The 15683-nt window shown below is 38.4% G+C and overlaps 6 protein-coding genes across 7 annotated transcripts; 2 read left to right on the top strand and 4 right to left on the bottom strand.

The window, feature by feature from the left end:
* The first annotated feature begins 1854 nt into the window (after window positions 1-1854).
* On the top strand, window positions 1855-2474 carry LOC104791462 (uncharacterized). Its single transcript, XM_010517359.3, has one exon. It carries the CDS (start codon window positions 1865-1867, stop codon window positions 2282-2284), a length of 420 nt encoding a protein of 139 aa, XP_010515661.2. The 5' UTR covers window positions 1855-1864; the 3' UTR covers window positions 2285-2474.
* Window positions 2386-5845, bottom strand: LOC104791461 (SURP and G-patch domain-containing protein 1-like protein). The gene is made up of 9 exons (XM_010517358.2): window positions 5609-5845; window positions 4787-5221; window positions 4186-4312; window positions 3939-4045; window positions 3512-3673; window positions 3277-3423; window positions 3004-3198; window positions 2718-2896; window positions 2386-2640 (listed from the first exon to the last, which is right to left on the bottom strand). Exons 2-9 carry the CDS (start codon window positions 5181-5183, stop codon window positions 2614-2616), a joined length of 1341 nt encoding a protein of 446 aa, XP_010515660.1. The 5' UTR covers window positions 5184-5221; window positions 5609-5845; the 3' UTR covers window positions 2386-2613.
* Window positions 5846-5865: 20 nt separating this feature from the next.
* LOC104711760 (protein gamma response 1-like) lies at window positions 5866-7957 on the bottom strand. Its single transcript, XM_087453324.1, has 2 exons — window positions 6814-7957; window positions 5866-6665 (listed from the first exon to the last, which is right to left on the bottom strand). Exons 1-2 carry the CDS (start codon window positions 7955-7957, stop codon window positions 5998-6000), a joined length of 1812 nt encoding a protein of 603 aa, XP_087309450.1. The 3' UTR covers window positions 5866-5997.
* Window positions 7958-8564: 607 nt separating this feature from the next.
* LOC104791458 (uncharacterized) lies at window positions 8565-10737 on the top strand. Its single transcript, XM_010517355.3, has 7 exons — window positions 8565-8905; window positions 9008-9063; window positions 9198-9253; window positions 9338-9799; window positions 9900-9986; window positions 10108-10273; window positions 10402-10737. Exons 1-7 carry the CDS (start codon window positions 8755-8757, stop codon window positions 10525-10527), a joined length of 1104 nt encoding a protein of 367 aa, XP_010515657.1. The 5' UTR covers window positions 8565-8754; the 3' UTR covers window positions 10528-10737.
* LOC147942799 (uncharacterized) lies at window positions 10642-11113 on the bottom strand. Its single transcript, XM_087453325.1, has one exon. The coding sequence runs from the start codon at window positions 11111-11113 to the stop codon at window positions 10901-10903; it is 213 nt and encodes a 70-aa protein (XP_087309451.1). The 3' UTR covers window positions 10642-10900.
* Window positions 11114-11611: 498 nt separating this feature from the next.
* LOC104699080 (uncharacterized) lies at window positions 11612-15600 on the bottom strand. 2 transcript variants are annotated; one of them, XM_087453333.1, is made up of 12 exons: window positions 15430-15600; window positions 14935-15277; window positions 14532-14706; window positions 14397-14446; window positions 14093-14185; window positions 13928-14016; window positions 13758-13836; window positions 13444-13526; window positions 13248-13326; window positions 12740-13118; window positions 12108-12597; window positions 11612-12021 (listed from the first exon to the last, which is right to left on the bottom strand). In XM_087453333.1, coding segments are annotated over exons 1-12 (1893 nt in total). In that variant the 5' UTR covers window positions 15462-15600; the 3' UTR covers window positions 11612-12020. The 2 variants fall into 2 exon arrangements, with proteins under 2 accessions (XP_087309459.1, XP_087309458.1); XM_087453332.1 differs by having other exon boundaries at window positions 11612-12014; window positions 15430-15594.
* Window positions 15601-15683: the final 83 nt, after the last annotated feature.

Raw genomic sequence — 15683 nt, 5'->3', positions numbered from 1 at the left:
TTGTAGGATTAAAAATTGAAGTTTTGACCCTTATGCAAAGATCTTACCAACCAATAAGGTAGCCTATGAATTCATCCAATCCTTTTTTTCTTTTTTTCCTTCCGACTCTTTCTTTGAATTCTTTTTGACATTGTGTCTTTCTTTCCTCATATCACTTATCCTTGGCTCTCCCTTCTCTTACCATAGACTTGACCCACCCACCTTCAACAAACTGTTAAACCAGCCAAACATCTTCATCAGTGGGAAGAGTTTACACCCTCTGACATATTACAAGTATGTTTTTTTCTTTTTTTTTTTCTTTTTATGGTCTTGGTTGATTTTATTTTAACTATTACTAATTTTCAACATGCAAATGAATATATATGATTTTCCTTCATATTGGCTCCTATGAGCTGATTTTTTTGTTGTCAAAAAAAAAATATATATATATATATACTTTAAAACTTTAAAAAATTTGAGAATATTGTTGTTAGTGTTAAATTAACACTGTTAATGTTAAAGTATCATGATACCAATTAAAAACAAGAAGGATTTGTACATATTATCTAAAGTTATAATATACTGTAAATAATTACAATAATAACAATTATTTATCATTTCTAAATTGAAAAATGGTGATTTTTTGAAAAAAAGAATGTTAATGTTAAAGTATCATGAATTGATACTAAATTATTGTGACATAAATAGATAGAAATTTTTAAAGAATCAAGAGAACATAAGAATCAGTCGGCTTTGTACAAAAAAAAAAGTTGGCATGCTTTTGGGTCAATTAATATGAAAAAACTTGTTTGAAATGAGTTATGCATTGATATATTCTAGACTCAAATTAAATACAATTTTCTTTCAAAAACTATGATTTCAAATGTTTATAGCAAAAACTGAACATAATTGACACACATGGTATGTGTTCCGTAATTAGAAAGTAACTAAAATTTATATAACCATAATATGTAATTTCTGATTTAGTTTTGTTATTTAAAGCTCTGTTTGATTTGATGGATTTGTTTTTGTTAATTTAGAATGGATTCGAACCACAACAACGTTTACAAAATCAGAGAGGTTGATATAAGCTTCCCTTATGAAGTCTACCAGACCCAACTCTTTATGATGGAACATGTAATCTCTACTCTGGAATCTGCTCTTAAAGATGGTTAGTCTCATGGTCTGCTAGAGTCTCCAACTGGTACGGGAAAAGTCTTTCACTGCTCTGTTCCATCCTCGTCTGGAGATCTCATAAATTCAAACCTCATTCAGTTGCTCCAAAAGTTTTTTATACCACGTAAGTTTTGATGTTCTTCGGTAATCGGGTTTTTTCTCCATTTGTTAATTATATGAATACGAATGTAACTACTTTTCTTTATTTTTTATCTTGTCTTGTATAGCCGATTGTCAAGGAATACAAAAAATCTACATACAGAGCAAAAATGACAATATTGGGTTCACGACAACAATACTGTAACAATCCTGATGCACTTGAGCATTATGATATAGATGCTCAATCGTAAATTTCTTCCAAATCATTTGATTATTTAATATGTGAATTTATGAGCTATCTATAATACGCGTTTCTAACTTTTCAGCCATGTGCTAGTAAATGTTGCACAATGTGAGCCTGAAACATCAAAGTCACATAAACATATCATATTTGTCATATTATAAATTTATAGTAATAAACTAATGAAAGTAAAGTAGCCATCAGTTTTACACATGGATGTTGTAAGATTTGTGAACTTGATCGAATATTGAAGCTCTAAAGAGTGGGAAACACACGGAGTAATTGTGAAGCTATTTTGGTTGTGAGGTAGGAGAGAGGTGTGAAACGGCATGACATGCACACCTTTTAATAGCATGTATATAAAGAAGCATGATCTCTTTGTTGCGTTATCTCACTACCACCAGTGTTTACATGATGATGAAAGCTATGAGAGTAGGGTTAGCAATGGCACTGCTCATGACCATAACCGTTCTTACCATAGTCACAGCACAGCAAGAGGACCTGCAGCAACCACCTCCACCACCGATGTTGCCTGAGGAGGAAGTGGGAGGATGCAGCAGAACATTCTTCTCCGCTCTGGTGCAGCTGATACCATGTAGAGCAGCTGTAGCTCCTTTCAGCCCGATCCCACCGACCGAAACATGTTGCTCTGCCGTTGTCACACTTGGTCGTCCTTGTCTTTGCCTTCTTGCCAATGGACCTCCACTCTCTGGGATTGACCGCTCCATGGCTCTTCAGCTTCCTCAGAGATGCTCTGCTAATTTCCCACCCTGCGATGTCATTAACTAGAAAGAACATATCTTCCTTTTCTTTTTTTAATTTACCTTTCAATCTAATAAACACGCTGTTTTGTGTATTAGGCTTCCAAATCATTAATAAATGACAATCGATTAAAAATCTTAGTCGTTTCCAATAATAAATCCATTGTAATGTATATCAACTGAAATTTCTGTCAAAGATATATATTTGCACACTGAAACGCAAATTTAATCCATTACCAACACTTCAGTTTATCATCAGTCCAAAAACTTGAACATTCTTTTTAATAGAATAGCAAAGCTCAGCCGGTGCTGAGATGAGAGAAAGGTAATAGTTGTGCACAGCATGCTGATTGATCCTTAGTAATACGCCTTCCTGGGATTTCCCTGTAGAGAAATAGACGCAAGGTGAGTAAAAAGATGTGCTATTACAAATAGAAAGGAGCTAAAGATAGCACACGTACCAATGGATTGGGTCTGTGTTTGTAACCCAGCATCATCCGCTTCTTGTACTGCTCGTATATATCATCCTCAGGCATAACTTCTCCTGGAGCAGAAGCCCCAACTCCCAAGTTGTTTGTCTTTACATCTCCTGCCATTATAGGGTCTGCCATCCCCTTTCTGGAGCTTCCTATACCTTCACCTGTAATCCAATCCTCCAATTTTCTAAGCTCCTTGTCTCCATAGAGACACAAGATACAGAAAGTAACAAGGGCACAAGTTTACAGATAAAGTGAGGCAAGTAAGCACCTTCTTTCCAACCCATCTTTGACAAGAGCTTATGTCCAACATTATCTGCTTGAATCTTGGCCTTCTCAGCAGCCTCCTTTGTGGCTTTTTGTGCAGCTGCATCGTTACACTTCGCAAGGAACTTATCTAACTCCTCGTCAGGGATATAGTCACCCATGTGATGACCTCTCTTTCCCGGGTCTGTGGAGGGAGTTGCTGAGGACAAACGTGGTTGCACAATATAAGACATCACAGCTGCCTAAAACAAGAAATAACAATAGGATTCATTCTCACCAGACGGGCCTTGAAGTGAGGCTGGCGGGGGCATTTCATCTTTCGACTGCCTAGGACGTCTCATCTTTTCTTCTTGGGCAGCCTTCTTCATGTAAAACTCCATCATTGATATAGGGTCTGCACCCCTCGGCCCACTAGAGGAGTCACCTGCAGATCAAACACATGTAACCCACAATCAAAGCTAGATACCAGTGATAGGAGGGAAACCTAGGCCAATAAAAGCGAGTGAACATACTGTTGCTGGGTCTTGTAATTGCTGCCTGAGAATATCTAGAAGAAGCTCCAGGTTCCTCAGGAGCATCATAGAGGGCTGAGGCAGGGATCTGATAACCTGTTTGTTGATGAGCTGGCTTTTGCAAAGTGATTGCTGCTGTGGACATTCGCGGGCCTGCATCACCTGTAAAGATAAAACGAAGGAAATTGGCACTAAGAATACAGTTAGATATGGTAGCAGGAAGAGCAGCCTCACATAATCTCACACTACATAACACATATAAATTATATTGTAGGATTAAAAAAATTCGGAAAAAAAAGAAATGAGTCAAATATTTTCTGCACACGCTTGGCTAAACATGTTCCGAAATAAATATATGGATAAATAGAACAGCGAAAATCAGTTGCACGGCTTTTGTTCTATAGAAATACAGAAATCTAATACTTACTACTGTGAAGTACACCAGAATCCTTGGTTTGTGAAATTGATTTTTCCTCTTCAGACAGCCTGAAGACATAGTACTTGTAGTCCGCACAGTCCTCGTCAAAAAGAAATCTGTTTAGGAAACAGGACACAAGATACATAAGGTCAACAAACAAAACCAAGAAAAAGAAAATACCGATGAAGTATGTGTATAAAAGAGGGAAACCAGAAACGTTAAACTGTAGATGCTCCAAAAGCAATGAAATACATACTTGAATGGTGTCTCCCCAGGATTCTTTTGCCGTGTAATATGCTCAAATGGCCTTCCATGCTTAGCAACAAAGCTTGCTAGTTTATCAGCAACTTTCTTCACAGTAGGATCACTGGGCGGAGGTGGTGCTGCATATCACTTATAAAACTGATTAATACCGAGTCCATGAACAACGAATGCAAATCACTCTTGTAGCAGGCGTGGGAGATATGCCAAATCATTCCAGCAATTGGATTGTTGGTTAAGGAAGACACTGCATTTAAGTAGACAATTAAATTTCCAGACTGTTTTGTCCTTTCCATTCCAAAAGAAAAACGCAGGTCCATCAATAAAGACATATGCTGACAGGAACTTGGGACTATTGGCAACGTAGGACTCCTAGGCTTTCCTCGTGTCATATAAGACACACCGATTCATCAATAAAGACATACAACAGACAGGAAACTCGGGACTCTTGACATCATATGGCATAACTGTTCTTAACCCTCATGGATCACTTACTAAATGGAATGGAACCATAAAAAAGCAAGATAAACTAGAATTATCACAGAGACTTCCACAAAGAACACTCAAACAAAGATATCTAAATAAACAGCCATTACCAACATCAGGCACTTTTGCTGACTTTACAGGCGTGTCTCTCTGCTCTAACTTTTGACGCTTGGCAGATCCAAAGCCATGATCATTTTTAGCATCCTCCTCATCCTCATCGTCTTCTGTACCAAGCTTTATAGGAGGTGCAAGAAGCTTAGACTTTTGCTTCAAGCTGAAAGCAAGCTTCCCACCTTTCTTCTGGGCATCATTGGTCTTTAACCCAATGGAAATCTTACTAGCAGAAGGTCTGGGATTCGAAACCCCAGTTAAAATCTTCACCGGCTTAGAATCCTGTACAGATACAACCTTATCTTTCTCTTTATCTTTTTCCTGTTGAAGCTGTCTGAATCTTTCCATGAACGACCCATCATTCACAAAGATGCTAGGAGGTGCTCCTTTCTCCATTGCCAATAAACCAAGTGCAAATACTTGTATCGAAATAACTGTTGAACAGATAAGCTCTCAAACTATTTAGAAACCAACACAACCTAATTGAGCTCGATATACATATAAGAAAATACAATCGCACACAAATTCGTCTGATAGGATTCAATAAAATCAAATTCTAAAGGAGCATTAATCCATAGAAGTAACAAGGTCGAACAAACAAATCTAGAAATCTAAAAAACCAAGCTTCAGAAATTAATCAACAAAAAATCCAGAGTCCACTAAGAACAACAAAGGAAAAAATTGCACGAAGAACCTAGGTTACAACGATTCAATCGAGTCGGAAACAAACGAAATAAAATTAAGATCTATAAAAACAATTGATTCAGAGAATAGAAAAAACAAATCGAATCAAACGGAAAACAGATTAGCGATCTTATCACCTGCGTTGATTTCCCGGTCAGAAGTCGTCGGACAAAACGGAAGCGGGAGGCCAATTGATCGGAGGAGATTGAATCGGAAAAAGATGAAGGTCGTTTGTTGTGCGCCTAATAATCTATACACGCAAAGGACTCCCTTATTTCTTTTTCTTTTTCAATTAGGTACATAAAGTTTCTTATGTCTATAGTAAGGCCCGAAAGTTTCATAGCTGTTTATTTTTTTTCATCCTGGTAGAGTTTAACTGATTGATACATTAGGATCTAAAAATAAAATTAGAATAACATATTATAGTTGAATTAAATAAATCATCTTTAGTTGATATTTTCTTCGACAATGAAGAAAATAAATTTCATTGTGGTCTACCTATCCAAAGAACCAAACATATACAAAATCACATTTCGGATTCAAACCCGATGTTCCAAAATCCTTCAGGAGTCATTGGAGGAGCGTATCTATAACGATGCCTCGACACGCCTTCATGGTGCTCACATCTCAAGCTTTTGTTACCATTTCCATCATTCTCAGGATGAACAGCATCATAGAATTTCTTGCATTGTTTACACTCTACCCCTTTCAAATTCTCCCTCTCAGCTTTTTTCCTCACCGACTCCACATGTTTGAAACTTTTCTTACTCGTTTCTGCAACTTGAATTCGCTGCCTTGATGGACTCGGTTTAGGATTCATGTCCTGTGTCTCGTCGTCTGAATCATCTTTCTTAGCAACATTGTCAACATGTTTTATTTCCACAGCGCCCCTTTTGACATTCTCAATGGGAGTATCTAGAAAATCATCATGAGGATCATTGCCTCCAGGAGATTGTCGAGACCTTGTGTCTCTCCAAATGGAAGCTGGACGCTTTAATCCGCTTAGCTGTGGAGATTTTGCAGCAGAAGGGCCACTTCTAACACCAGGTGACTGCACCATTGGAGAGATGGAAGTGATAGGTGTCTGCACTGTTTTGATTATACTCTCTTTCCCACAGTTGCTGCCACTCGTGCCAGTACCAATTCTCACTTTATCTGCTCCTTCATTAGTTTCTGAGTGTTTCCTTTCAAGAGCTGTAATTTAAAAAAAAACAACAAAAAAGTGGATGATGGTTTTACTAATGGCACAAGAAGCAGTCAGTTGAAGCATCATGACCTATTAAAGCAATTAATTGAACACAAGAAGTTTAATTAGGAGAGTCAGAGACTGCCAAATACTTACAACTCGGGATGGCTGGTTTCTCATGTTGTCCCATTTGGTTATACTCACCGTCAAGGCTGCTTTCGTGAAAAACACTGTCAGCAGCAAGACCAAACTTTTCGCAGAGATAACCATACTGCTCTTTCAGCTTTTTGTAAGAACTATGGAGCTCTTTTCTTTTCTTTCTCTCTATAGCTAACTCAGATGATTTCTCCTCACTTCGGCAACGTAAAGCTTCCAAGTCAGCAGCCAAGTAGCTTCCGTGTCTGACCTGCTTCAAAGGCATATCGTCCTTTGCTTTACCCATAACCACTCTCTTTTCTTTCTCGTGATCTGCAATCTTCTGTTTACACTCCAACACTTCCCTCTCAGTCAAGTTGAGTCTACCCTGCAAAACCTCAAGAGCCTTCTTCCCTTCCTCAAGCTCGTCGCTCTTCTGCCTAAGTAGCTCTTCAAGTCTACCAACATTCTCCTCAAACACCTGCGACCTAATTGTCAACTTTTGTTTCTCTTCTTCAACCCAGCTTAACTTCCTCTCACTGTCTGCTACCTCTGCAGACAGATACTCCATTTTCTTCAGAAGATTCTCAGTCACCAATGTCTTCTTCGAAACATCCTCAGCCTTCACCTTAAGGCTCTTCACTTCGGTAAGAATCATATTTATCCCATCTTCACTAAGCTCATCCGAACCTTTAACCTGTAACAACTGAACTAACCCACAATACAAATCTCTAGCATCATTAACTTCCTTAGATCTACTCTTGAGCTTCTTTTTCAAATGATCAATGTAGTCTTGTAAACTCGTCAATCTAAGAGGCATAAAGGCAGTGTTGTCAAGTTGTTCAGCTAGCTTCTCCTTATCCTTGATCAAATCAAGATTCTCAGACTTAATCAGCTGATTCTCAACCTTAAGCTCCTCAACCTGAGATAACAGAGATTTCTCTCTCTCTTTCCACGCATCACAAGCACCAAGACGAGCCTCTGAATAAACCTTTTCCAATGCTTTGGATCTAGATTGTATATTTGGAAACAACTGGCTACAAAAAATGTACTCGATCTGAGATATTCGATCTTTGGCTTCTTGAATTGTAGCAACCATTATGGTACTAAGACCAGTTATGTACTTGGCTTCAATACCATCAACTGTTTCATCTCCCATCTTCATTCAAACTGTAAATCAGAAAATGCAAAAAATGGATCATCAACAAAGCCCCAGAAAGTTAGGGTTTCTAGTCAGATTAATCGATTACATTACTAGGGTTTTCAATTTCCTGACATGTCGATCTCGAATCAGTTCTTCTACAAATCAATTGGATCTATAAACATTGGAGAAAACGAAGAGGTGTAAACTTACATTTGGAAATGAAACGACCCAGAAGCTTTTGATTGACTGATTCGGGAAATGTGAAAACACCCAGAAAAGACTAATCTGGGAATTAGAGAGTATCCAAATTGGTTTTAAGATTATCGCGGGTCTCTTTCCCTCTATAATTTCGGAATTTTCGCGCGTTGAGATTTTTTAGTACTTCGAAATTTCAAGTTTCAGTGGAGGGAGGAGGCTTGCCCGAGAAGCTTGCTAGAAGACCCGACCCGATTTTAAGTTTGTTGGAGCGGATAACTCGCAAATCCGACCCGATGTTATGGCCTGTTCGGGGTAAAGGTAAAGGCCACAGAAGCCCATAATATTACACAACAATTCCCACGTCTCGTATTTTTCCACGTGGCGTGGCTTTTGGGATTGTATTAAATGATGAAAAAATAGAAACCCCAATGGACGACGAGAGGTGTGAATAAATAAAGCTGCAACGGTAACAATAGAGAGAGCCACGTGCACATATGGCCTTGTAACGTTCACTCCCAACGGTTACAATCTTCTTCTCCTTCTTTTTCTCTCCATCCAAGAATTCTTTCTCTCCTCTCTGTGTGTCTCTCTCTCTCTCTCTATCTCTCTGTATTTCTCTAATGGAGCCTGCTCAGATCGATTGGAAGCGAATCGATTCTCGTTTTGTTGAAGACGTCTTCTACGAACACATCAGAGCGCCTAAGTGGTTCGATTTCTTGGCTCCAAGCCATTTAGACACTGTTGACGACGATGCTTGGTTCTGCAAACCTGGTAATATTCAAGAAACTCTCTCTTTCCCCAATCCTTCGTTAAATCTTCTGCATATCTTTTGATGGTTTCTTTACTAATTCTGGCTTTTATCTCAAATTCAAGACTGTAATCACCCCAAGAGACCTGAAGACTTTTTCTCAACGCCCACTTCTTCCAAGGTTTGCTTCTCCTTCTTCTTTTACTTTCTTGTTTCCTCACAAAGATATGAATCATAATTGAAGTTATAGTTTCTTTGGCTGCCCAAAGGTTTAAACTTTACTTAACTTTCCCGTGTTTCTTTCTGTTTTTGAAGCATCCGGGTCTGAGGGATACGAATGAGACTCTAGGAGTTGGAGAGCAGAATCAGAGGTACAATTGAGAGAGATGCTCTTTTTAACTCTCTACTTGACTCTATGGCCTTTGACTGACTCTTATAATCCCATTTACTTGTAGGAGGAGGGGATATGGCTTATCACCGTCTACTCCAAAAACCCAAGAAAGTGAAAATCAGAACCCAAACTTAGCCACACCTCCAAGCTACCAAGTCAAATCCTGGAGATCAGCAATTAAATCAACTTCCGTCAAGAAACCGAATAAAGAAGCACCGAGACTAAAGAGCACACAATCTGCTAGGCATCTGTTTTCAGGAAGAGACATATTTGGGCACATCTCAGATTTCTGCTATGAGTTGAAGAGATTAGCCACAAGGGTAACTGAGAGAGAAGATACTGGGAAGTCCGAAGTGAAGGAGACTCATCATCAAGTGGGTGGTGGGGTAATAAACCAGCCTTACTCTGCTCATGACTTGGAATTGAAAAAAGAAAGAAAGCCATTGCTTGAAGTAAGCAAAGATAAACTCCAAGAGTCCACGGATGTTAAAGGAAGCACCTTTAAAGAGAACCGTAGAAGAAAGAAGTAAGTTTTACCATGTTGCTGCAGTATAATTGTGTTTATGCAAAAACCAACATAGAATTTAGTTACTAAAACTTTGGGGATTTCTAATTGGGATTTGCAGGAGAGTGGATGATGCAGAGAACATTCCTGTCTCACTTAATGTGGAGACTGTACTAAAGAACAAAGGAGAGGATGGTAGAAGAAACAAGTACGTTTTTGCTTCTCGATTAACTTTCATTTTATCTGTTTCAAGTCTAAGATATACTACTGATGAGGTGAGGTAAGTAAATAAAAGTACTAAACTTTGGATTCTGTGATGATGTTTTCAGGAGAATGGATGATGCAGAGAACATCCCTGTTCCTCTAAAACTGGAGACTGTAAAGAACAAAGGACACGAACGATTCCTGCAGCAAATCAGAACAAACCCACCATCTCCTCAATGCTTCTCAGAGAACCGGACAGCTTCTTTGAAACCCTTGAGGACCAAACCTACGGTATGTTATCAAACCCTTTCCTTTTCCTTGCTAAAAAAACAGCCACATACTAACCTTAATGTCTAACCCTTTAAGTCAAATTCTGCAACACCAAATTGAGTAGTGGGTTTCTGTCTTTGTGTACACAGGAAGTGTTGAAGAGAAAAGAGGATGAAGCAGAAGAAGAGAAGAACAGAAAGAGTGGAGAAGCCAAGGAAGCAGCAAGGGGATTGGACGTTCTCTGGTTCTTAAAGCCTTGCACTTTAGCCAACTAAAAACAACTTTTTTCAAAAATTCATTCGATATTTGATTCATTCTTTTTGTTAATTTCCTTTGTTTCAACTGTAACTACTACTAAACGAGATGATAATTTTGCTCAGATTCCCACATATGTAATCCCTGAGCAATTTGATTCAATCTCTCACTTTTCTTTACACATACACCGATTTGATTTTAAAAATAAAACAGAGATTAGAGAACAAAAAGAGGGAGATCTGTCTCTAATCATTATTAAGATCAACAACCACCAAAAAAAAAAAAAAAAAACACCTAAAAATCAAAAACATAATATATGTGATGAAAAAACACAAGAAGGAAATTACATATATATCTACAGAGAAAGGAAGAGAAGACGAACACAAATTTTTTTTAAGAAGCGAGAGGGCGAGAAGTGGAGAAGAAGCAATCAAGAAGCCTAGACCAAGCAATTCTAGCGCGAGGGAAGAGTCTCCGGCTATAAACCCTACCTTCCATTCCCATCTCTTCCATCGTCTCCACGAACACCGTCAAACATCTTACCGGTGGTATGTACAGAGTTAACGGCGCCGCCGAGAACGCTATCGTGAAAAACAGCTGTAACATTCTTTTTTTCTTTCTCTCTTTTTTTTTTTGTTTGGGTTGTTTCAGGGGAAAAACGCAGATCTTGATTTTGTTATTCTTTTGCTTTTGTTTGGGTTAGTATTATTATTACAAGTACCAAACAAAAATAATTGTAATAACGTAATATGATTCGATTACTAAGAAAAAAAAAAAGAGATAAAGAAGATTTGGTTTGATAATCACGTGCTATCTATCCTTCTTTGAGTTCTTTCCACAACTCCCAAATTCAATTTTAACTTTTTATCATATGTTTCCTGCGATTTCTAGTATCTACTGCTTTATTGTAGAACCGGACACTTTTAATCCCTAGTTCTGGTAGTATTTATTATTTGTCGTATCATAAAAATGCTTTACATTCTTATCCGTAGAGGTCATACGACGTCACGTCTGTTGTTAACGCGTGGCAATGTCCATGAGTTGACTTTTCATATCATTGGTTAAAAAGGATTAGGTTTCACACAGAGACAACAACACAAGATCTTTTTAGACACATATTGATGTTATTCAGACATAAAATCATGTTAATTGCATGTTCGAATTCATCCTTCTAACTTTTTATCAAATCTATTACAATTTTGAAACTCTTATTTCCCTCAGCAGTTCTTTTATACTTGTTCCCAGGCAAAAAAGAAAGAAGCTAAAGTTACATACAGATTCTAAAGGTATAGAAGGTAAAGAAGAAGAAGAAGAAGCTCACGTTGTTTCCAAATATGGGTTACTTTTAAGAATACATATCCCTCACGTTCTTGTCCTCTTTTGTTTCTGATGAACAAATCGAACCCCTTGCTTCCCGAGCTCAACAGTCTTCACTTTTCCATTCTCCAGCGTCACCATCAACTTCGATGTGCCTCCTCCTCCTACTTCACTTACCACTCCTTTCTCCCTGTTTTCTTTGTTTGTTACCTTATTTGTTAGGAACCCTGAATAATTTAAAGGTGTTTTAAGGTAAAGACAAAAAACAACAAATCACATATACCATGAATTATCCGAGGCCTCGTGTATTTGAACCTTTTTCCCTTTCGCATCTTTCCCCAATTTCTTCAGAATCCAACTAGCATCAAGCATTTCGTCTAACAAACTGTCTTCACGTGACAGCGATGCATCTTCATCTTCATTGAACCCTGACTTTTCAGCTGGAGGTGATGCTCTTTTCCTCTTAGACCTATGTCCTTTACCAGATTTACCTCTTTCATAGACAATGCTAGGGGCTTCACCTTCTTGGCTCTCCGGATTATGTTTCTTTATTTTCAGTTTCAACAATCGTCTTGAATCTTTCTGCAATGAATCATGCGAGCCACTATTTAAATCTCCTCTGCTATCTGAGTGTCTCCCTATGATTCCGCCCTCAGCCTTTGAAGTGGCCACTTCACCTCGAGACCCTCTCTTTTCGTCATTATTCTTTCCCAACAAACTGCGATGCGGTTCTTGGGACAACATTTCTTCTGTTTGCAATTTCTCTTGCTTTCCTGAAATCACCAAAGCTCTTTTTATTACTAATATCAATTATAAAAAAAAGAAGAAACTGAAGAAAGTTTAACGTAAATCGTAGAGAGTATATTTTTCTTATATAAGTTTATGATAAGATGCAAAAATTTACGCTAGACATACCATTGGATTTGGAAGAAAGCTTTGATACATCGCAGCTCGTAGAGTTTGTAACCCCTGTCTTTCGAGGACCTATACTTATCACCAATTTTTTCGCCTTCACAGTATTCAGCTCTGTAGTGTGTTTTCCAAATTTCTCACTATCTGAATCTTGAGGCTTGCTAGTTTTTATCCTGAGAACTCTCAATGGCTTCTCTTCTTCACCATTGACCACAGCCTTCTCAGAAACTTTTCTTTCCACAGATCTAGGCTGATTGATAAGAGAGGCACCACCAGTTTGCCCAACTACCCCAGCACTAGCTTTCAGGCTAGCAATTAGCTCTTTCTCAGCAATATCTTTTCGCTTCCAGATTTCCTGTATAGCATCATCAAGATCCTTGACCTGGCATTATAAACAAAAATCAGAAAGAGAAGATGGGGTCACCAAATTATCATTTATGGCAATCCACTAGAGCATCGGACAGATTTAAGAACAAACACTTGAAAAAGACAGAGGACCCATGAAACCTACCTGGTAGCATTCCCCACGGCAAGTAGAACATTTGTATTGAAGATTCCCATCCACTTGAAACTGCATGTATTTCTCTTCGCTGTGATATTTGTTTGCAAAGTTAGTGTTATTTAAAATAGTTGGAGACACACTTGAAAGACATGCTTACATGACACAAAAGTAATATTGCATTATTAAATAAATTAAAGATATTGACCTGATTCCATCACACTGACAATGAACCCAGCGCTGGCAAAAGTCACAACACACCATTGGTGTTGCTTCCGAGTCCCTGTAAACCTACGTAACGAAATCAAAATAAATTACTCAACTTGATTCAAAGGGAGCCAAAGAATGTAAGAAAATGCTGCATTTAACTGCCTTTGCGATACAGATGTCTGAATAGTATAGGATAACAACTCAAAAATACATAATAAACCTCGAACAATTAACTCTGGGCAAACATAACCAATTATGATGCATGGAAACCGAGTACATGGTTCACTATCAACAAGAAGAAGAAAGAGATACCTTCAAACATACAGGACAATAATTTCCCTTAACAAACAACCTTCCACAAGCATCACAACAAGTATGCCCCAAAAACCACCTGCAGAGTTAAAAAGGAATGATAAGAGATTAGTGCACTTTACATGTATCAAATAATAGTAGGAATCACAAAGCAAAAAGAAGTTAAATACCGTAAGCTCTGGCCATTCCCAGGGACTGTAGACCCACAGCTGTAACACTTGGTGTGCTTCGGACACAAATAGGGTCCAGAACTAACATTCTGTAAACATTCAGAGACGAGAATCAACCAATTTGCAAAAGATAGGAACCTTATATAGAGAAGCAACAAATACTACCTTGTGCCGAGGTTGTTGGCAATCACAATGATAAGCAGCATCACATCTTTTGCAGAACATAAACTTCTTTGGATCCCCTAAAGTCCCGCAGCCCTAGAGGAAACATGACCAAGAGAATGTAAATGATCAAGAGGTAGTTAAACCAATTAATTAAAATGTTCCAAATCATCTTTTTTAGATATATCAGATACATGATGAGGAAAAGTCAAATGTAACCCAACATGTAAAAGAGCAGGAACACTTGTTGAAAAGGAAATAGAAGTGTAGGAATAGTCATTGCGCACAAAGTAGTGTCCAAACTAACCTCACAGATTCGGCAAGAGGGGCAAGCCCAAGAGCTCCAATTAAACAAATCTGAAAGAAAAAAAAAAAAGCTATAAGAATCTAGGCAGTTGGCAGAAGAAGACTCATAAGCATTACATTCCAATGAAAACGATACCTCTATGTTGAGCCCAAGTCTTCAAGCAGTTTCTATGATACTTCTTGCCACAACATTTGCAAGAAAGCATCTTGGCTTTCTCACTCTTCCCAACTTCAACCAAATAGCACATGTGACACGTTATGCTTCCACTGTGATGGTCATGATCTTCTCCACAGAGCTCTTTGACAGTAACCTACATAAAAGACATACACAAGAAACAGACTTATCAACATTACTGAATACACACGATATTTCACAAAGACAGAGATGTATACCGTTCCACTCAATACTCAAACAAAGGCTGCAATATCATATAACCAATAGGCATGTGCAACTACCAAGTCTAGCCTAACTAAATCATTATCTCAAGTTAACCACACACTCGTTCAATTCAATTGACAAAAGCAGCAAGCAACCACACCTCTAAGTCGTCAGAAGCATCATTAACAGCACAGCAATCCACCACAGCTGCTTTCTTCTGCAACACAACAGTGCGTTTGGCTGGCACCAAATCCGAAGATGCAGCAGCAGCAACAACCTCAACCGCCGAATCATTCCCTCTAGCCGCAATACGAGGACCAGTATCAAACACAGCGAGCTTAGGGACATGGATCTGAACGGTACCACCGTCCGCCGAAACCTCATCACCCCAGGGGTCTCGCAAGAAGTCTTGAAGAGAATGGATCTCGTTGAGAAACACATCTTTCACTTGTTTACAATGAAGATTCCGAGAAAAACCCAACACGCAGAAGCAAATTTTCCGGCTGCGAAGAAAAGAAGAAGAAGAAAACCCCCAAAAATAAAACCAATTTGAACAATTCGATAAGTAACAAAAAAAAAACAACAAAGCCAGCCGAAGACTATAGAAGAGTAACGACGAGGCGCCAAAAGAAAAAGAAAAAATTAAAGAGGGTACCATGTAATTGGACAAGCTACGTGAAAGGCCATAGTCGGTTTTCAAGTTTTTTACGCGTTCGGGTTCGATTTTTAGGGATCTGACTTGTTGTTTTTTTTTTTTCTTTCCTGAAATTTTTTGTTAGGTTTCTCCCACAATTAAATCACACGCTTGTGTAAATAACATAAACCTAAAGGTCCAATTTGGTAATACTTTTTAAGAGTTCGGCCCGATCCGAGCCAAAGGATTTAAACCAATAAGAATAGAACACGTGG

Source organism: Camelina sativa, chromosome 6 (assembly GCF_030686135.1).
Source record: "Camelina sativa cultivar CO46 ecotype springtype chromosome 6, ASM3068613v1".
NCBI classification, from domain to species: Eukaryota; Viridiplantae; Streptophyta; class Magnoliopsida; order Brassicales; family Brassicaceae; genus Camelina; species Camelina sativa.
This window is presented reverse-complemented; position numbering and strand designations above follow the sequence as displayed.